This window comes from Acromyrmex echinatior, chromosome 3 (genome assembly GCF_024713525.1).
Source record: "Acromyrmex echinatior isolate Ae372 chromosome 3, ASM2471352v2, whole genome shotgun sequence".
In the NCBI taxonomy this organism is placed as follows: domain Eukaryota; kingdom Metazoa; phylum Arthropoda; class Insecta; order Hymenoptera; family Formicidae; genus Acromyrmex; species Acromyrmex echinatior.
In genome coordinates, this window is record NC_141854.1 from 50,603 (window position 1) to 71,664 (window position 21,062).

The following is a 21,062-nucleotide window of genomic DNA, read 5'->3' on the forward strand; positions in this document are numbered from 1 at the left end:
GCCTTATGTTGATATGCTTCCGATTGCATGTAAATCTATTGTGTAAGACTCTAAGAGGAGGAAATCTCCCCAAACCGGGCACCTGCTGCCAAACGACGGTGGTCGCGCGTCATGGGAGAGGGGGGAATTATCAAAAGCTCAGAGGCCTTCGTAAAGGCCATAAGGAGCCTACAGAGTTTAGGAGAAGGATGGGATAGAGCGGGAAAGATGTCATCAGGAGATTCGGAAAATTTAGATCTACAATAAATACGAAGGGGAGATGACTTTTTTGATTGCAGAGTTCGCACTGGAAAATGACATGGTTGACGTCTTGTATTTCTGCTCCGCAAGGGCATGCTGAGGAGTCCACACTATGATGTTTACTCTATAAAGGCTGCTGTTGAGATTATAGTGGTTGTACCTAAGACGGTTAATCATAATCTCCTCTCCATTAAGAGAGGTTTTATTGAAGTTCATAGGAAAGCGCTCGTGATGAAGTGTGCCTTTATATGCTGCCGTTGAATTTAGATATGTCTTAAATCGCGCCTCCAAGATTTCTTTAGATTCCATGAACATATCTTCATATGGAATTTTAAAAGTCGGGGCGCGTCCCTCTATGGAAGCATGTTTAGCGATCTCGTCTGCTTTCTCGTTTCCTGGAATACCCGAATGAGATGGAATCCAAAAAAGTGATTTCAATTCCCTTCTTTGAGGCATCCAAAATATTCTGTCTAATATCGTAAATAATAAAGTTATTCTGGATATTGTAATCTATTGTAATTTATTGCGTCAAGACCACTTTTGGAATCGGAAAATATGATAATATTTTTATTTTCGCAGTCCTTGGCGAAAAACGTGGCTTGAAATATAGTCCATAGTTCCGCCGAAAAGATAGAAGTTTCCCTGGGAAGTTTATGCTCAATAGCGAAGTCCAGAGCCGATGAATAGACGCCGGCTCCTACTGCGATGCCCGGTTCCTTAGATCCGTCTGTATAGATGAAGACAGCATCCTGCCTGAGCCCGGACATTTTGGACAAGAAATCAGCTGTCACGTGTGAAGTGTGTTTTGTTGCATTCTAACATAGATTTCGCATATGTAATAGGTTGTGACATTACTTCAAATTCATGCCAAAAGGCCGGGAGATATGTGGCGGGGGGGGGGGGGGTAATTTTCTTGTCTGGATTATGGGAGATGTAAGCTTTAAAGAGTTTTGAGTCTTTAATGGCTTCGGTTTTACGATTTCTTTGAGAGCTATGCATTCAAGTTCCCAGAGCATTGTATGAGGTGCTGAATTTATGAGCCATAGACTTATATATGAACTTAGAGGCGATAAGGTTAAATCTATGGTGCAAGGGGGGCTCCCGGGCCTCGCTCAGCATGACGTTTATAGGAATTGCGGTATCCCATTGCTTTTCTGATAGCCTTGTATTGAATAAGGAGAAGTTTGACAAAGTCCGCGGAATCTGTGCTCCAGGAGAAGATCTGTGAGTCATACTCAACCATGCTTCTAAAGGTTGCTCTATAGACGGAAAGGAGGAGACCAGAATGTGATCCCCATTTAACGCCAGATAATGAAGAGTTGATATTTACAATCTTTTTACCTTTTTCAATAAGAGCCTTAAGCTATAAGTTGCCTGACAGTTTCTCATCTAAAATAGTTCTCAAGAATTTATGAGAGTAGACTCTAGGAATGATAGAATTGTCAATTTTACTAGCAGGAGCTTCTGAGTATCTTTTGGATTGAGAAAATATGACATATTTCGATTTATTTGACGAAAGTTCAAGTCCTCTGCATCTGAGATATGAAAATATTGTTAATTGAATTTTGCACAGAAGAAATTGCCGCTTCAATGTTGCGTTGAGTAGAGTATATAATGACATCATCTGCATATTGTAATATCCGAGATTCCGGGTGTAGATTAGAATTGATATCTCTAAGGTCGATACTAAAAAGTATAGAACTAAGAGCGGAGTCCTGTGGCATACCCTTATAAGAATCAAATGGGCCCGAGAGCGATCCATCGATCACAAAATATAGGATTGTTTTGCTAATAAGATTATGAATTTCCTAATAGGTGCAGGGATGCCAACTTCCATCAGGTTAATTAAGATGTGAGGGTCGACATTGTCGAATGCACCAGTGATGTCTAAAAAGACTGCAACTGTGGGTGAATTTTTGATGAAACCAGTTCTAATATTAGTAGTAAGAGTAGCCAAATTGTTAATACAAGACCTGAGAGCCAGATTATACAAGATTGAAAGCCAGATTGAGTTTGCGGCAGAATAGGGCGAGATTTCAGAAGCCATCTAAGCCTAAAATAAATCATATATTCCATAATTTTGGTGTAGCAAGAAAGTAATGAAATGGATCGAACGAATTCTCCCCCCCCCCCCAATTTCGGGATCAAAATAATGAGCGAGTCCGACCAGGATTTCAGGAACACACCTTGAGCTAAGATTTTATTATATAAGCTCAAGAGTTGAGTTCGATATTCATCTGGAAGATTGGAAATTATGTTATAGTTAACCTGGTCGAAGCCAGGACCGGATCGCTTTTTGATGGCCACATTGATGGCTCTTGACGTCAAATGAGAAAGTTTCTCCTAGCCAGTGATGTATGTTTTGGAGAAGATCCTTTTTCTTCATTGTCTATATGCTTCGAATGATCGTAATAGCAGGAGAGACACAGTTCTATTGCTTCAAGCGATACTTTAGAGAGGTTGTTCTTGCAGAAGGGAGAGGAATTCTTGTTATGTCTAAAGCATCTGATGAGAGACCATATTTGCTGCGAGGAAGTGACATTGTTGAATCCTCCTACTAACTTTCTCCAACCAAGGCGCTTTGTCTCAGATAATCATTCACACACACATTTCTTTCTGGCTTTTCTGAAATTATTAAAATGGACTCTATCGGGACACGCAATGAATTCCTTAAGCAATTTTTTCTTTGACCGCGATATCGCATCCTTCATTCCATCAAGGAGGAGGATCTAAATGATTCGAATTGACTTTACTACGCAGTAAACCCTTGCCAGCAGGTAGTAAATTCCTAGCAGATTCCAGGATATGTTTAGAAAATGTGTTGTATTGAGAGAGGGCGTTCATCATATCGTCTCAGAGATTTCGTGAGCAGTGTTTTTTTTAGGATAACGTAAGACTTATCCAGGTCTTCCGATTTTAATTTCAATTTGTAGCAGAATTTTTTTGAAACTGATTTGCGAGCAGAAATATGTACGAGGGTAGGAGAACCATCATTAAGTATTACAAAATCATTGTCTTCAATGGCCTTCATTCATCTCTTACCCGGGCCCGATTGAGAGGCGCAGCCTCAATTCGTATGATGAGCGTTAAAATCTCCTACGAACAAAACTTGGTTATATGATACCAAGGGATTAAATAAATTCAGATAGAATATAAGAAGAGTGTCTTGATCTGAGTGTCTATAGATATTTACTAAAATCCTTTTAATAGAATTAGGATAGAATCCTTACAAGAGTAAAGTTTAATAACTTGATTTCCACGGATGCATGATCAACGTTGTCTAAATGAATGGCTTCAAACTTGATGTTCTTCCGAATCCAGATACAGATACTACTGTGTCCCCTTAGCGTGACATCTGTCCTAACGGCGTTAAAAGATTTAATTTTCAGATAGTCACCTGGCTTAAGCAAGGATTCCTGAACACAGATCACATTATGGTCTTAAGAGACGGTCTGCAGGGATGTCAGGTTACCTCGGGCTCTCCTGCAGTTCCATATGATTTTAAATTGCTCTGAAAATTTGAATTGTTTACCCGGAAAATGGGGTGTTTTGATCTTAAACCCCGAGAGAAGGGATAAAGATGAGGGAGAAGTATAAGTATTTTTATATTGTCCAGATTAATTCCGAAAATTATTCCTATAGCTGTCAGAGTATTAGGGTGGTTGTAATTCCAAAATTCAGGCGGATCTATTTGGCTATGATGGTAATTGGGAGGAGATGGAGGGCTAGGATAATTGGTAGAATCATGCGCATTATTATTAAGGAAACTAATATTTTTAATAATTGAAAGAACTATTATATATTCACAATACTCGAAAAATCGTGATTTTGAAAGCAATGTATCAATTCCGAAATTAAATTCTGGCATAAAATTCGTGCCCTCAAAAGAATTTGCGTTATCAAAGCCATGCTGAGGAGGGAGGGCACCTTAATGTGCTAAGCCATTAGCTGCGAAGCGTTCGTTGATAATCATAGAGCGCATTTTGATGTGCTCTTCTATCATAACCTGCGTTATTAAGATGTTATTGACTGGAGCTTCTGCGAGGAGGCGCAGGGCTGGAAGGGGTTGTCGCGTAGGAGATGAACGGTTCTTGAGTCCACTGTTGGAGCTATCAGAATCAGTGCGCGACAGTGCGGACTCGAACTGGTGATATTTGCATAAGATCTGTATTCTCTTCTATAGTCGTCCGAATCTAAAATATTGAAAGAATTAGGACTTTCAAAACTTGATAATTCCGTAGAACTAAAGTTAGATTTCTTTCTTAAATATAAAAAATTATTTAAATCCATCCTAGGCCTGCTTTGGGAAGAATATCTGTTATTATCATTAATGATTCTTCTAGCATCTGCGATGGGGATATTTTCGCTAAGTTAATAATTTGATCCTGCTTCAAAACTATCGGGCATTCCTTGGAAGTTGCGAGGTGATTACCTTTGCAGTTAATACACTTGTCACTCTCTACATGTCCAGAACAAGAGCTGTCGGCTCCCGTTTCGTGTCTATTGTCCCCACAATAAAGGCATCTTGGCTGGCTCTTGCACACTTTTGCAATGTGTCCGACTCTGTAGCAGGCAAAGCAGATGCGAGGCTTCGGGATAAAAGGACATACTTCATGCCTAGTCTTTAACAAAAATACTTCATGCGACAAAATTCAGTCTGCAAATTTTATACGCAGTGTCTTTAAGGGTATATATTCAGTTTTGCCGTCTTTGGTTGTCTTTCTGTTGAGCCTATGGATGTCCAGAATTTTACTATTATGAGGAACTTCAATGCGTTTAAGAACAGCCAAGTCAATTTGAGTTGGAACATCTTTTATGAATCCCACTCTTAAAACTCGGAATTCTGGAATAAAGGCTTTCAGATTATGCTTAGAAAAAATAGGATTATCAACTAACCTATTTACAACCAAGGCAGTTTTTGCTTCTATGAGTATTTTTCCTATTTTCTTGATTTTCTGTATATCCGGAATACCTGCTTTCATTATGATGCTGGAAATTATCGGGGTATGTTGATTTTTCATGATTCATGTCATAGATAGTAAATTGCATAGGGGTCATTATCCTGCGAATTATATTTTGCTGATGCCTTAGGATTAGAAGAATTGAGGTTATCACGAGCATGCGGATCTGATAAACTCACGTCTTTGCCCTGTTGTGGTTGCAATCCCTGTGAATTTGACGGTGGGGAAATAACTTCAGAAGATTTCTTCGAGGAGGAAATAAGGGGTGAATTCTGGCTTACGTCTCGGTCAGGGAGGAGGGACGTTTCCTTGAGTTAATTATTTCATCGATGTCCATGGGCGAACTATGACATTGTTGCGCTATCCTCTTAAAAGGCTGACGCAACCTCGCAATTCGAATTGCACGACTCGGCCATGCCTGCTTCACTTATGAGAGATTTGAGCATAATGTCGGATAGATTTTCCGGTGTTTTAGAATTCATTATACTTGCAATAGAATTTGCAGGTTCATGCGGATTATATACGAGGGTAGAAGGGTGTAGGGAGAAGGAAACGCTACGCGAGCTATGATTACTTCCTCCACTTGAATCCGAGGCCATGCCTCTATGCGGGGGGGGGGGGGGGACGCCGCCACGTGCGGCGATTGCATTGTTGAAAAACCGAGAAAACAGTACGATAATACGTGAATGTCCATCAGTAAAAAGAAAACAAGTCAGTCCTGGAAAAGAGCCAAAGAAAGAAACTATAACGCAGATACGCGCAAAACACGCAAAAGCAATCCCGAATGCGCACACGTCACATAAACAAGTCCGCCTTGCATGGACGTCCGCGCCGGAATCTTTAACATTGAATAATAAGATAATACACGGAACACGGTATAAGGATAATAAGTGATTCCACCCACCTTTTACCTAGAAAAGCTGTGACAAAATTGAGGCAATTCAGACACGTAACATTAGAGGGCATAATGATCTGACACCTTGTGGCGTTGCGACCGTTGGTCGCGGCGCTGCAAACGTTAGCTGCGGCGCTGCGAGCGCCAGTGGCGGCGCTGCATGCGTCCGTCGCGGCGCTGATGTAGTCGTTCTTTCCGTTTCTTCTTCGTTCGCTTTCTCTGGGGTCATGGCATGCCGTGTGCGGACCTCGTGTAAGTCTCTGCGATAGTCAGTTAAAGTTCCGAATTATTTTATGTATTCCGCGAGACCGATACCGATCACTGTTCATGTCTGTGATAATTGTTAGCGTCGTCAGATAATTTCTTAGAGTGTATTTTCATAGTTCTTGTATTGTAATTCCGCGACACAATGCCGGTATCCGAGTCGTCTTACACGCGCAATCACGTCTCTATTTTCTAATCTATATTTGTATTTAGCATTTAGTTAGTTTAATATTAAGTTTGTATTAAATCGCCTTATGGCATAAAAATCAGAAGCAATGAGTAGCACTCATTCTCAACCTAACGATTTCCCGCCAATTGTCCTTCGCCTTTGGTTGGTAACCATCGGCGCCATATTGCACAGCAATCGCTCCAATAGCCATAACCTAATCTACCAGAAACCTAAGAGAGGATATGCCGCCCGAAAACTATAACCGCAAAATGCTGCTGTGCATTACTATCCCTGATGTGAATGTGGATGTAACATAGCTCTGACGATAATACATCCACTTTTCAACTCCAGATGATAAATCGATACTTGGTTCATATAACGCTACATAAATTATGCATCATAATATTACAGAAATATATCATAAGATTGCAGAAATATTCATCTCTTCAATCTTACATGCGCATGATGTTTATTTCGCTTAAAAGCACATTTCACATTATAATATATTTTCACAAATGTGTTAATATTTATACTATAATAGTAATAAGGCTCAATAAATTAAACAAACAGAAAGGGCTACGAGCCTAAAACAATTATCATAAATTAAAAAAATTTTTTGAACAGTTAATAAATAAAATATGTCATTAAGTTAAAATATAAACTTTAATTTGACCGGTAACAAATAAAACAAAATAAACGTTTCTATCCCTGTTGGATCATTTTCAATGTGAACAAAAATAACAGTGGAAATATTATTATAAATAGATAAGATATATAAAAATTAAAATTCGCTCTCGATCGCAGTATTAAATATAAATCTCGCTCTAACATAAAATGAAAGTTATAAGAAAGTTGTAATCGACAACAATGTATTCCTCTGGATTGTGTATGTAGATTAAGGACGAACATGTTTCTGATAGAAAGTACAAAACGTAATGTAAAATTGCCACAAGAATAAGAAACCAAAAATAATAAGAAAAGTACAAAATGAATCGCAAGTAATGAAAAGGAAAATACAAAACGAGTCGCAAGTAATAAAAATAAAAATAAAGAGGCAAAAAATAATCTAATATAACAAGAAATGTACATTAGAGTCATTATTGCGGATAGAAAATGTGTGATGTACCGTCATACACATTGTATACCTGTATATATATATATATATATATATTGTATATATATATTGGGAGTACAAATTAGTTCGGTTAATTTTCCAAAAGCTGGCTCCGGCTGTTGTGAATGGTTCATAGTGACAACTGATTTTGGCGTTTTCAGAGAGGTTAGACATCTAATAATAATATTCAGTTTATATCGCTTTGAGTTTCATACAAAAACCTTGATTTTTACTGTGTTTGAAATGTCGAATTTTGTGTTAATCAAGCAGCATTTGCGAGAGGTTCTAATTTTTTGCTTTAATTGGAAGAAAAGTGTAGTTGAAGCCCATCGAATGCTTGTCGAAGTTTATGGTGACACTGCTCCAACTGATAAATCATGTAAGAAATGGTTTCGACGTTTCAAGGATGGAGATTTCAACATTGAAGACAAGCTTCGCTCTGGACAGCCAAAAAAATTCGAAGACAAAGAATTAGAGGCATTACTCGAAGAAGATCAGAGTCAAACGCAAGAGGAGCTTGCAGAATCATTGGGAGTAACTCAATAAGCCGTTTCTGCATGATTGAGAGCCATGGGAATAATTAAAAAACAAGGAAATTGGGTGCCTTATGAACTGAAACCGAGAGACGTTGAAATGCGATTTTTCACTTGCGAACAGCTGATTCAAAGACAAGATTTTTTGCATCGGATTGTGACTAGAGATGAGAAGTGGATATTCTACGACAACCCCAATAAGAAAAAATACTACGCTAAGCCTGGTCAATCGTTGCCATCGACCTCAACATCAACACCAAAGCCGAACATTCATGATTCGAAGATCATGCTCTGTATCTGGTGGGACCAAAAGGGTGTTGTTTACTATGAGCTGCTGAAACCTGGCGATTCCATTACGGGCGATCGGTATCGGCTACAATTGATTCGTTTGAACCGTGCATTGCGAGAAAAACGGCCGGAATACGAGCAAAGACATGATAAAGTTATTTTTCTTCATGATAACGCTCGGCCTCATGTCGCTAAAGTCGTAAAAAAATATTTGGAAACGCTCAAATGGGATGTTTTACCGCACCCGCCATATTCTCCGGACATTGCTCTTTCTGATTACTGCTTGTTCCGAAGGATGCAGCACGATTTGGCAAGTCATCGGTTCACTTCTTTCGCAGAAATCAAAAATTGGCTCCAAAATTAGATCGCCTCCAAAGACGAGTCATTTTTTCGAGATGAAATTCGAAAATTGCCTGAGAGATGGGGAAAAGTAGTAGCCAGTGATGGACAATAGTTTAATTAATCTGTTCATTCATTTTGTTCTGAAATAAATGCATTTTTGAACACAAAAAAATGAACCGAACTAATTTGTACTCCTGATATATTTAATTTAGTCACAAATAAATTTAGAATAAATACTTTTTATTGTGTGTCAAAGTGATATGTTATCTATTATTAAGCAATGCGATGAGATTGAATGTAATCATCTCTCTAAGATGCTCAGAGACAATGTAAAATACTCATATAAAGACAAGAAGATTGAAGTGGTAAACTAAAAAGGAAGGGAAGCCTAAGAGGAAAAGTAGAAAATAAAGTAGAGGGAAAAGAGAGTGGGGAGAGGAGAAATGAATAGAAAAAAAATGCAGTTAAGAAGGAGAAAAAGATTGAATGATCTGTGAGTAAGTTTCAGGTTTCAACGATTCAGTATCAATTTGTTTATTAAGACCTTGTTTCTATCTTTTAATGTGAATCATTTCAAACACCAATCTCTTGTTATACGAAGATTCGTAGTCTAAAATTTTCACCTCGTTCCATCTAAAATTGTGGTCAAAATTAATATGATGATCAGTTATGACAGTAGGAGAACCAGTATTCTTCTTAATGTCAGAGATATGTTCGTGTAATCTCATACTTAATTTTCTTTTTGTCTGACCAATATAACTCGCCTCACAATCACATGAGATCTTATAAACTACATTCTGATTGGATAGGAATTCAAGCTTATCTTTCTCTCTTTTTATGAAACTTTTTAACGAGTTAGGGATAGAAAAGGCTAGTTTGGAACATAGAAAGGAAAGTTTTGGAAATAGATTTGACGTAAGGAATCATAAAATATTTGTCTTTCTCTTGTGAATTACGTGTAATATGTTTATTATGTATATGAAACTTTAATCTTTGTTCGATTGTAGAGAAGATAAAAAAGAGAGGATAACAATTATTTTAAAAAGTATGAATAGCATCTATCAGATTTTTTTGTTGGAACAGTGGATGTGATAAGAAAATAATTTTGTCAATAAAGCTGATAATAGTGCCTTTTTTATAGCAAAGAGGATGATTTGAATGGAAATTAAGGAATCTTTCCGAAAACGTCTTTTTATGATAAACGTCAAATATAATTATCTGATATTATCTATATTAGGTGTTGGAATTAATTCGTAGCGTTTTACAAGTGATGGGAAGTACTTTCATTAATGTATTTTTTAATGCTCATGTGAAATAAATAACATTCTTTCATTTAAAAACGCTACGAATTAATTCCAACACCTAATAATAAACATTGTATCAAGAAAACTTAATCTGCCACTTGTATCAACCTCTAAAGTAAACTGCAATCTCGTATGTAAAGAATTAAAAATATTTAAAGTCATTGATAGTATCAGATGGAAGTGCAACAATGACATCATCAACATATCTAAAGTAAAACAATAGTTGTACTGACAATTTTTCAAGTGTTATTTCTTGTAGATCTTGCATTACATCGGCGATTATCGGCGATAACGGTGGAACCCATTGGAGTACCGAATATCTGTTTGTAAGTTCTGTTATTAAATATCAATTTCTTACTTGGATCTTTATTAACGATTACATAAGTGTTAGTGTCTGAAAGAATCTCCTCCATTTTCGATACATAGGCGTCCTTGTCAAGGGCAACAGTAACACTTTCCTTATCAATCCTTATCAACATTTTGTTTATAATTTGTTGTTTTGTATGTAGTTTCATTTAAAAAATAAGAATCCATGTCTGTGAAAAAGTAGCAGATACAAAAATCTTTTTCTACTGTAGTCCATATAAAAAATTTAATACAAATAAATTAATTTTTCACGAAAACGCTTCCGTTCATTAATTCCACAACTATAAGGTCATTTCAAGATCATAGTATAACAGATCATTGAACTCGTCTTGACATCAGTTACAATATTATGAAGTAAAAAATATGTAGTGCCACTTAAAAAAATTATGGTGACTTTTTTCCTAAAAAAGAGATTTTGCAAATTTGTAATATTGCAATTTGTAGCCGATTGAAAACTGATTAACTTTTATCCAAACTAATTTTTGTCAGATCATCGGAAGTGCCAGAAAAATCGTGATCACAGTTATGTGGGACAGCCTGTATAATAAGATAATTGCAAAAATCTTAACATTTTTTAATAAATTTTTTAAATATTCAAATATGTAATTGTTAATTCATAATGTATTATGTAAAGTTTCGTTGATGCAATAGTTATAGAAGGAAAGTAATATTATATTCTTAACTGAAACGCATATATATTCTATTTCTTTAAAAATTGATATTTATATCACTCGATAGAGCAACTTTCAGTTTTAGATGCAGAAATTGCATGGTTATATTGTTCTGTAAATAAACAAAATATTTTGGATTGAAACTCGAGTTTAATAAAAATTTATAATTACAAGCATGCATATAATTAACCAGCTTTACTCATCAGCTCTTCTTTTAATTTATGTTATTGTTAACAAAATATATTGCTACCTTATTTTATTAAACACCTAATTTTTTAGTATATAATTTTTTAAAATAAGTTTAGATTAATTTTGTCATTATATGCTTTTCAAATTTTAGTATTATAATAAGAAAATAATAATAAATAAAATAAATAAACTAAAGCACACATAAAAATGTGTTTCATAAAAATAAAATGCTTGAAATACAACTTAATTCATATGTACACAGCTTATTTAAAATATAATTATTAACACATTTGTAAAAATATAATATAATGTTAATGCTTTTAAGTGAAATAAACATCATGCGCATGTAAAATTGCAGAGATGAATATTTCTGATGCATAATTTATAAATGTAGCACGATTATATGAATCAAAGCGATTTATCATCTGGAGTTAAGAAGTGAACGTATTACCCTTAGAAAAGTGGATCGTATTACCGTCAGAGCTATGTAGTTTATATTCACATTATCAGGGATAGTAGTGTACGGTAGCATTTTGCGATTACAGATTTTCGGCCGACATGTCCTCTCTCAAGTTTTTCTCGAGTGGATATATCCTCAAGCATCAATTGTGATCACATGATCTGTTTTTAGCAAGTAGTAAGGGAGCGTTTATATTGGCCGTAACCGTATGTCGTAATCTTTAATGCATGGTCTACAATGATTAGTTGATTATTTTTCTCACATTCAATTATAATTGATCGATTTCTACGCCTACTTCTTACCACTACTACTGCCCATGATAGACCATGCATAACAGTTGATTAATTACAGTCAAGTATTCCCCTTTCATTCGGCATTAAGAAGGAAATACTTGAAGATGATTAGTCAATTTGGGCTGTCGCACACAAAATTCCGCAACTGTAAAGATGAAATCACAGTTCGGAAAACGACTGCGGAATAGAGAATGCGTAGAAGCAACCAATCAGCATTATTCTGCGTTATTCCGAATAGCGCTAATTGTTGTTTCAATGATGCATTCTCTGTTCCGCAGCTCTTTTCCGCACCGTATAATTTCACACTAAGGCGTAAATTTAAGCTTCCCGATGGGTCAATCAGGATATTGCTTTAGGTTTATGTAGTCTAACAGAAATAGAAATAAGAGTAAATTTATTCATAATCTCGCAATAACATGAATTTCAACCTGTTGAAACTAAAGACTAAAGAGAAACAGGAGAGACTGTATCAGGGTTACTGTAATGGGGTAGCTAAATCCGCGGACGGATGTATAGCAGCCATTTTAAGCGTCCACTTTTTTTGACGTTTGTCCGACAGTTTTAATAGGAAAAAGATCTTGAGCAACAAATCAGTTCATTATTAATAAATATTGTAAAAAGTACCATAGTGCATTGCCGGGCGTGTAGTGTAACAACTTCAGCTCAAAATTATGGGATAACTTTTCATCTGTTAGTCAATAATAATGAGAATTTTATATTTTAGAAGTTATACTCTATCGTATGTGTATTAATGTATACTCAAAGAGTAAAGAGAAACAGGAGGGAATATGTTAATAATGGAGGCAGTTAAATCCGAGGACAAATATCATAGCAGCCATCTTAAACGTTCACTTTTTATGTTAATATATATATAGTCACTTCCGTCCTCTTGCTTAGAACCTAACATTCCCTCCTGTTTTTCTTAGTAAAGTACTCTTTGGTTGAAACTCGTATTACGGATAAGTTTACTGCTATTTCTATTTCCGTTAGAATACATAGATCTAAGGGTTGCCGCACACAAAATTCCGTAACAATATGCGTAAGGGGGGATCTATTCTGTCTTCTTTTTTATTGGCTCCGCAACCAGGCAGGTTGGAACTGAGCCATTGAGTATCCGCCTTATGCTGATATGCTTCAGATTGTAAATCGGTTGTGTTAGACTCTAAGAAGGGGAAGCCGTCCCCTCAAACCTATTGCCATCCGATGGTGGTCGCGCCTCATGAGGGATTATCAAAAGTATAGATCGGAGGCCTTCGTAACGGCCATAAGAAGCAGAGTTTAGGAAAAGGATGGGACATGGCGGGAAGATGTCATCAGGAGATTCGGGAAATTTAGATCTACAATAATTACGAAAGGGAGATGACTTTTGACTGTAGAGATTGCACTGGAAAATGACATGATTGGCGTCCTGTACCTCTGCTCCGCAGGGGCATGCTGAAGAGTCCACAATATTCACTCTATGAAGGCTGCTGTTGAGATTATAGTGGCTGGATCTAAGACGGTTAACCATGAAGATCTCCACTCTGTTTAGAGAGGTTTTATTGAACCAGGTTTTATTGGAGTTCATAGGGAAGCGCTCATGATGAAATGTGCTTTTATACGCTGCCGTTGAATTTAAATATGTCCTAAATCGCGCGTCCAAGATTTCTTTGAATTCAATGAACATATCTGGAATTCTAAAGATCGGGGCGCGTCCCTCTATGGAAACATGTTTAGCGATCTCGTCCGCTTTCTTGTTTCCTGGAATACCCGAATGAGATGGAACCCAAAAAAGTGTGATTTCAATTCCCTTCTTTGAGGCATCCAAAATATTCTGTCTAATATCGTAAATAATAAAGTTATTCTGGATATTGTAATCTATTGTAATTTATTGTCAAGAGCATTTTTGGAATTGGAAAATATGATAATATTTTTATTTCCGCAATCCCTGACGAGAAGCGTGGCTTGAAGTATGGCCCATAGTTCCGCCGAAAACATAGAAGTTTCCCTGGGGAGTTTACATTCAATGGAGAAGTCCAGGTCCGGTGAATAGACGCCGGCTCCTACTGCGGTGCCCGGTTCCTTAGATCCGTCTGTATAGATGGAAACAGCATCCTGCCTGAGCCCCGACATTTTGGACAACAAGTCAGCCGCCATGTAGTGCGTTTTGTCCTTTTGATTGCATTCTAACATGGATTTCATATATGTAATAGGTTGTGACATTACTTCAAATTCGTTATTGAATACGGAGAAGTTTGACAAAGTCCGCGGAATCTGTGCTCCAGGAGAAGATCTGTGAGCCATACTCAATCGCGCTTCTAAAGGTCGCTCTATAGACGGAAAGGAGGAGATCAAGATGTGATCCCCATTTAACGCCAGATAATGAAGAGTTGATATTACAATCTTTTTACCTTTTTCAATAAGAGCCTTAAGCTGTAAATTGCCTGATAGTTTTTTATCTAAAATAATTCCCAGGAATTTATGAGAGTAGACTCTATGAATAATAGAATTGTCAATTTTAATTGCAGGAGCTTCTGAGTACCTTTTGGATTGAGAGAATATGACGCATTTCGATTTATTTGACGAGAGTTCAAATCCTCTGTATCTGAGATATGTAAAAAATGTTATTAATTGAGTTTTGCACAGAAGAAATTGCCACTTCAATATTGCGTTGTGTAGAGTATATAACGACATCATCTGCATATTGTAATATCCGAGATTCCGGGTATAGATTGATATCTCTAAGATAGATATTAAAAAGTATAGAACTAAGAGTGGACACCTGTGGCGTATCCTTATAAGAATCAAATGGGCCCTAGAGCGATCACAAAATACAAACGTCTTTTGCTAATAAGATTTTCTGTGAATTTCCTAATAGGTGCAGGGATGCCAATTTTCATCAGATCATTAATTAAGATGTGAGGTCGACATTTTCGAATGCACCAGTGATGTCTAAAAAGACCGCAACTATGAGCGAATTTTTGATGAAGTCAAGCCAGTTCTGATATTGGTAGTAAAAGTAGTCAATACAAGATCTAGAAAATCGAAAGCTAGATTGAGTTTGCGGCAGAATAGAGCGAGATTCCAGAAACCATCTAAGCCTAAAATAAATATATTCCATAATTTTGGCGTAGCAGAAAAGTAATGAAATGGGTCGAACGGACTCTCTCCCTAGTTTCGGTATCAATACACTAAGCGAGTCCGGGTACACACCTTAAGCTAAGATTTTATTATATAAGCTCAAAAGTTGAGTTCGATATTCATCTGCAAGATTAGAAATTATTATATTATATTATATTATATTATACTTGTAGTCAACTTGGTCCAAAGAGCGGACCGCTTTTTTACCACATTGATGGCTCTTGACAATTCGTCAGATGAGAAAGTTTCTCCTAGCCAGTGATGTACGAGGTGTGTTCAAAAAGTATCGCGAATTTTGAATTTCCGCGGGTTACGTATATTTGATTTTCGATTTTTTTGTGGCGTTATGTTGATACTCATGTCTCTCACTTATGCCGACAAGTTCGGTCATTTTGAATGTTCAGTTAATTTTTGACAGCTGCTTTGCTTGCACGTGTTTTGGCTCGTCTTCGATTTTTGCCTATTCCAAAAAAATGGATCAAAGAATCTGTATCAAATTTTGTGTGAAAAACAAAATTAAGTGCGCGGACGCATTCCGAATGTTGACTGTGGCATATGGTGAAGCTACCTTGGACCGAAGTAACGTTTATCGGTAGTACAAAATATTCTCAGAGGGCCGAGAAGATGTGAACGACAAAGAGCGTGCTTTCGGTCGAATGTGAAGGTTTTGCTTACAGTTTTCTTCGATTGCAAGGGCGTGGTGCATCATGAGTTCTTGCCACAGGGTAGAACGGTCAATAAGGAATATTACCTGCAAATTATGCGCAATTTGCGCGAAGCAATCCGCCAGAAACGCCCGGATTTGTGGAAGAACAAAAATTGGCTTTTGCACCATGATAACGCTCCTGCTCACACATCGTTGCTTGTGCGCGAATTTTTGGCCAAAAACACACTAATAATGCCGCAGCCACCGTATTCCCCAGATCTGGCCCCCTGTGACTTTTTCTTGTTCCCGAAACTGAAGAGGCCCATGAAAGGACGACGCTACGCTACGATTGAGGAGATAAAGACGGCATCGAAGGAGGAGCTGAACAAGATCACAAAAAATGATTTTTTGAAGTGCTTCGAGGATTGGAAAAAACGTTGGCACAAGTGTATAATATCTGATGGGAATTACTTTGAAGGGGACAAAATAGATATTCATGAATAAATAAATAATTTCTGAAAAAACACAAAATTCGCGATAGTTTTTGAACAGACCTCGTATGTTGTTTTGGAAAAGATCCTCTTGCTTCATATCGTCTATATGCTTCGAACGATCGTAATAGCAATAGGGGGGACACAGTTTGTCTATTGTTTCAAGCGATGCTTTAGGGAGGTTGTTCTTGCAGGAGGGAGAGGAATCCTTGTTACATCTAAAGCATCTGATGAGAGACCATATTTGCTGCGAGGAAGTGGCATTGTTGAATCCTCCTACTAACTTTCTCCAACCAAGGCGCTTTGCCTCAGACAAGCATTCGGCACATTTCTTTTTGACTTTTCTGAAATTGACAAAGTGGACTCTCAGGAGTATCAGGACACGCAATCAATTCCTTAAGCGATTTTTCCGTTCTTTGACCGTTGTCGCATCCTTCATTCCACCAAGGAAGAGGATCTGGACGATTCAAATTGACCTTACTACGCGGTAAACTCTTGCCAGCAGGTAGCAAATTCCTAGCAGATTTCAGGATATGTTTAGAAAATGTATTGTATGAGAGAGAACCGTGTTGTCGCACGAGATTTCGTGAACAGTATTCTTTAGAATAACGTAAAGCTTATCCAGGTCTTCTAATTTCAACTTGTAGCAGAATTTTTTAGAAGAGCAGGGGGAGTCTGATTTCCGTAACAACAGAAAAGTGATCGCTGCCGCACGTGTCATTGAGAACAGAATTATTATACAGATGGGCAAGAAAAGGAGAAACCAACGGGAGATCAATGATTGATTTGCGAGCAGAAATATGTGCAAAGGTAGGAGAACCATCATTAAGAATTACAAAATCATTGTCTTCAATGGCCTTCATTAACCTTTTACCCGGGCCCGATTGAGAGGCGCAGCCCCAATTTGTATGAAGTTAAAATCTCCTACAAACGAAATTTGATTATATTCTGCCAAGGCATTGAATAATTCAGATAGAATGTGAGAGGAGTGTCTTGACCTGAGTGTCTATAGATATTTACTAAAATGATAGGATTCTTACAAGAGTAAAGTTTAATGACTTGATATTCCACGAATGCATGATCAACGTTGTCTAAATGAATAGTTTCAAACTTGATGTTCTCCCGAATCCAGGTACAGATGTGTCCCGTTTGCATGACATCTGCCCTAACGGCGTTAAAAGATTTGATTTTTAGATAGTCACCTGGCTTAAGCAAAGACTCTTAAACACAAATCATATTATAATCTTAAGAGAGGATCTGCAGGGATGCCAGGTTACCTCGGACTCCCCTGCAGTTCCATTGTATGATTTTAAATTGTTCTGAAAATTTTTTGAATCGTTCTCCCGGAAGCTGAAGTGTTTTGATCTCAGACCTCGAGGGAGGGGATAGAGATGAGGGGAAATATAATTTTTTTTATTGTCAGGATTAATTCCGAAAATTATTCCTATAGCTGTCAGAGTATTGGGGTGAGTGATTGTTATTCCAAGATTCAGGTGGATCAATTTAACTATGACGGTAATTGGAAGGAGGGGGAGAGCTAGGATAGTTGGTAAAATCGTGCGCATTATTATTAGGGAAGCTAATATTTGTAATAATTGAAAGAATTATATTCACAATATTTGAAAAATCGCGATTCTAAAAGCAGTGAATTAATTTTGAAATTAAATTCATAATTTCCGGCATAAAATTTGCACCTTCAAAAAAATTTGCATTACGAAAGCCATGCTGAGCAGGGGGGGGCATCTTGATATGCTAGGCCATTAGCAGCGAAGCGTTCATTATTTCTTTGATAGTCATACAGTACATTTTCATGTATTCTTCTATCATAACCTGCGTCAAAATGTTGCTGACTGGAGTTTCTGCGAGGAGGCGGAGCGCTGGAAGGGGTTGCTTCGTGAGGAGAAGAACGGCTCTTGTTGAGCCCGCTGTTGAAGCTACCAGAAGCAGTACGATCTTGAACTCGAATTGACATCTGCATAAGATCTATAATATTCTCCTCCATAGTCATCTAAATCTAAAATATTGAAAGAGTTAGGACTTTCAAAACTTGACAATTTGAGAACTAAAGTTAGGTTTCCTTCTTAAATATAGAAAATTATTTAAATCCATCCTAGGCCTGCTTTGGGAAGAATATCTGTTATTATCATTAATGATTCTTCTAGCATCTGCGATGGGGATATTTTCGGTGGCAGCCAAGTTAATAATTTGATTCTGCTTCAAAACCATCAGGCATTCTTTGGAAGTTGCGAGGTGATTACCTTTGCAGTTAATGCACTTGTCACCCTCTTCAGAACAAGAGCTCTCGACTTCCGCTTTGTGTCTATTGCTCCCACAATAAAGGCATTTTGGCTGGCTCTTGTACACTTTTGCAATGTGTCCGACTCTGAAGCAGGCAAAGTAGATGCGTGATTTCGGGATGAAAGGACGTACTTCATGCCTAGTCTTAAACAAGAATACTTCGCGCGACAAAATCTGGCCTGCAAATTTTATACGCAGTGTCTTTGAGAGTATTCAGCTTTGCCGTCTTTGATTGTCCTTCTGTTGAGCCTATGGATGTCCAGAATTTTGCTATTACGGAACTTCAATGTGTTTAAGAACAACTTCCGAATCAATTTCAGTTGGAACATCTTTCATGACTCCCACTCTTAAGACTCGGAATGCTAGAATGAAGGCTTTCAGATTATGCTTAGAAAAAATAGGATCAATCTATTCGCAGTCAAAGCAGTTTTTGCTTCCATGAATATTTTTCCTTTATCTATTTTCTTAATTTCCTGTATATCAGGAATACCGATTTCGCTATGATGCTGGAAATTATCGTGGGATGTGTTGATTTTTCACGGATCATGTCATAGCATACGGGCCGTTATTTCGCGAGTTGTATTTTGCTGATGCCTTAAAGTTAGAAGAATTGAGGTTATGAACATGCGGATCTGATAAACTCACGCCTTTGCCCTGTTGTTGTTGTTGTTGCGATCCTTGTGTATTTGAAGATGAGGAAATAACCTCAGAAGATTTTTTCGGGGAGGTGGGGTAACGAGGGGCGAATCTTGGCTTACGTCCCGGTCAGAAGAGGGACGTTTCCTTGAGTTAATTATTTCATCGATGTCCATGGGCGAACTCTGAAACTGCGGTATCCTCTTGATATCTCGAGGCTGATGCAATCTTGCAGTTCGAATTGCACGATTCGGCCATGCCTCATTTATGAGAGACTTGAGCATACCAGATTGAGAATATCGCATTGAGAATCGGATAGATTTTCCGGTGCTTTGGAATCCATTGTACTTGGAATAGAATTTACAGGCTCATGCGGATTGTAGACAAGGATAGGAGAGTGAAGGGAAGAGGAAACGCTACGCGGGCTATGATTAGTTCTCCCACTTGAGTCCGAAGCCATGCCTCTATGGGGGAGACGCTGCCACGTGCGGCGGTTGCACTGTTGAAAAACCAGAGAAATATGCGGACGTCCGTCAGTAAAAAGAAAACAAGCCAACCCCTGAAGAGAGCCAAATAAAGAAAGAAAGAAAATAACAATAATGCAGATACGCGCAGAACACGTAAATGCAATCCCGAAATGACGTCCGGGTCGATTCTGTAATTCGAGTGAGATCACTCACTTTTCGCACTTTCACGTGAGTTTGTCGCGTGATTCTATTGGATCATCTAAAAAGTATCCGCGGTTTTTTGTCACTAGATGTGTGTTGATGGTCATATATCTAGTAACAAAGTATCGCGGATACTTTTTAGATGACCCAATATAACGACGAAGTGAAAATACTAGATAAAATCACTAGATTTGCCGGTGTGGAGAAAAATGTGAAAATGTGAAGTGAAACATAGGCCGCGATCCGATTCACGCTCACAATGCTTAAAAATCATTTCATCCTTGTTGTTCATCAAATGTTAATCGAAGATAAACGATACTCATAAGCGTTGTCAACATGAATCTGAGCATAAAGTTCAATTTATTCCTAATTTTTTTCGAATTCAGAATTGAAAACCGATAAGGTATAAATCGAACTTCGATTAAAAGTGGTTAAAAGTAAATTGTGAGTTATGGTACTGGGCCTAAATAATTTTCTGCCATTATTTACAAAGTTAATTCTGTTGAAAATTAATATCTCTAAGCATTCTTCGAGCGATATTCATAGTCCGTTCTTATTTTAAGATTACCATAAGTAATGTCTTATGTAATGTTGTAAGAAAGTAATGTCGTAAGTAAGTAATGTCGTAAATAATGTCTTAAGTAATGTTTTAAGATGTCAATACGGCTCTCTTATTGTTTCATGACATCTTAAGACGATCTTGAATATAAGATCTGTCTATGAATACCAGCCTTCGTGTAATTCTTATATGTGATTCAAAGGCCTCTTCATCCTCTTCATCCAGTAATAAAATTGCTACCATGTATATTACCATTTGATTTTATTTTTGTTTTTGGACTGTGCAAAATTATAATTATATTTAGACTCTCTCCGTCTCTGTCTCTCTTTCGCTTTAAAACGAGACAGAGAGAGTTTTAAGTCTTGCTTAAAATCAAAGTAATGTTGGTACAACCGGGTCTTAACCTTCAAATTGTAAATTGAATCGGTTCAGTCGGCTGTGATCGGTTCAATTCTTCTGTCGCTTTATTTCTCAGTCTTTCTTTCTCGGATCTCATTTTTCGACAAAAAATTTCTTGCCGAACGAATTCCCGTGAGATGACTCACCTTTTTGTCA

At 37.4% G+C, this 21,062-nt stretch overlaps 2 protein-coding genes across 2 annotated transcripts; both read right to left on the minus strand.

The window, feature by feature from the left end:
* Positions 1-743: 743 nt before the first annotated feature.
* On the minus strand, positions 744-18,280 carry LOC147910052 (uncharacterized). Its single transcript, XM_087404660.1, has 4 exons — positions 18,177-18,280; positions 6,106-6,356; positions 4,673-4,803; positions 744-4,433 (listed from the first exon to the last, which is right to left on the minus strand). The coding sequence occupies exons 2-4, from the start codon at positions 6,165-6,167 to the stop codon at positions 4,255-4,257; spliced, it is 372 nt and encodes a 123-aa protein (XP_087260786.1). The 5' UTR covers positions 6,168-6,356; positions 18,177-18,280; the 3' UTR covers positions 744-4,254.
* On the minus strand, positions 18,107-19,954 carry LOC105143692 (uncharacterized). The gene is made up of 4 exons (XM_011052148.2): positions 19,567-19,954; positions 19,290-19,471; positions 18,605-18,729; positions 18,107-18,360 (listed from the first exon to the last, which is right to left on the minus strand). Exons 1-4 carry the CDS (start codon positions 19,738-19,740, stop codon positions 18,281-18,283), a joined length of 561 nt encoding a protein of 186 aa, XP_011050450.1. The 5' UTR covers positions 19,741-19,954; the 3' UTR covers positions 18,107-18,280.
* Positions 19,955-21,062: the final 1,108 nt, after the last annotated feature.

What these genes read in the sequence shown, in the direction of transcription:
- LOC147910052 (XM_087404660.1), bottom strand. Translation starts at nt 6,167, where the DNA reads ATGCCCTCTAATGTTACGTGTCTGAATTGCCTCAATTTTGTCACAGCT. An exon ending in ACAGCTTTTCTAGGTAAAAG is followed by an intron (nt 4,804 to 6,105) that starts GTGGGTGGAATC and finishes TGCCTGCTACAG; the next exon opens with AGTCGGACACATTGCAAAAG. An exon ending in CAAGTGTATTAACTGCAAAG is followed by an intron (nt 4,434 to 4,672) that starts GTAATCACCTCG and finishes TCAATATTTTAG; the next exon opens with ATTCGGACGACTATAGAAGA.
- LOC105143692 (XM_011052148.2), bottom strand. Translation starts at nt 19,740, where the DNA reads ATGGCTTCGGACTCAAGTGGGAGAACTAATCATAGCCCGCGTAGCGTT. An exon ending in AATGCGATATTCTCAATCTG is followed by an intron (nt 19,472 to 19,566) that starts GTATGCTCAAGT and finishes AGGATACCGCAG; the next exon opens with TTTCAGAGTTCGCCCATGGA. An exon ending in CAAGTGCATTAACTGCAAAG is followed by an intron (nt 18,361 to 18,604) that starts GTAATCACCTCG and finishes TCAATATTTTAG; the next exon opens with ATTTAGATGACTATGGAGGA.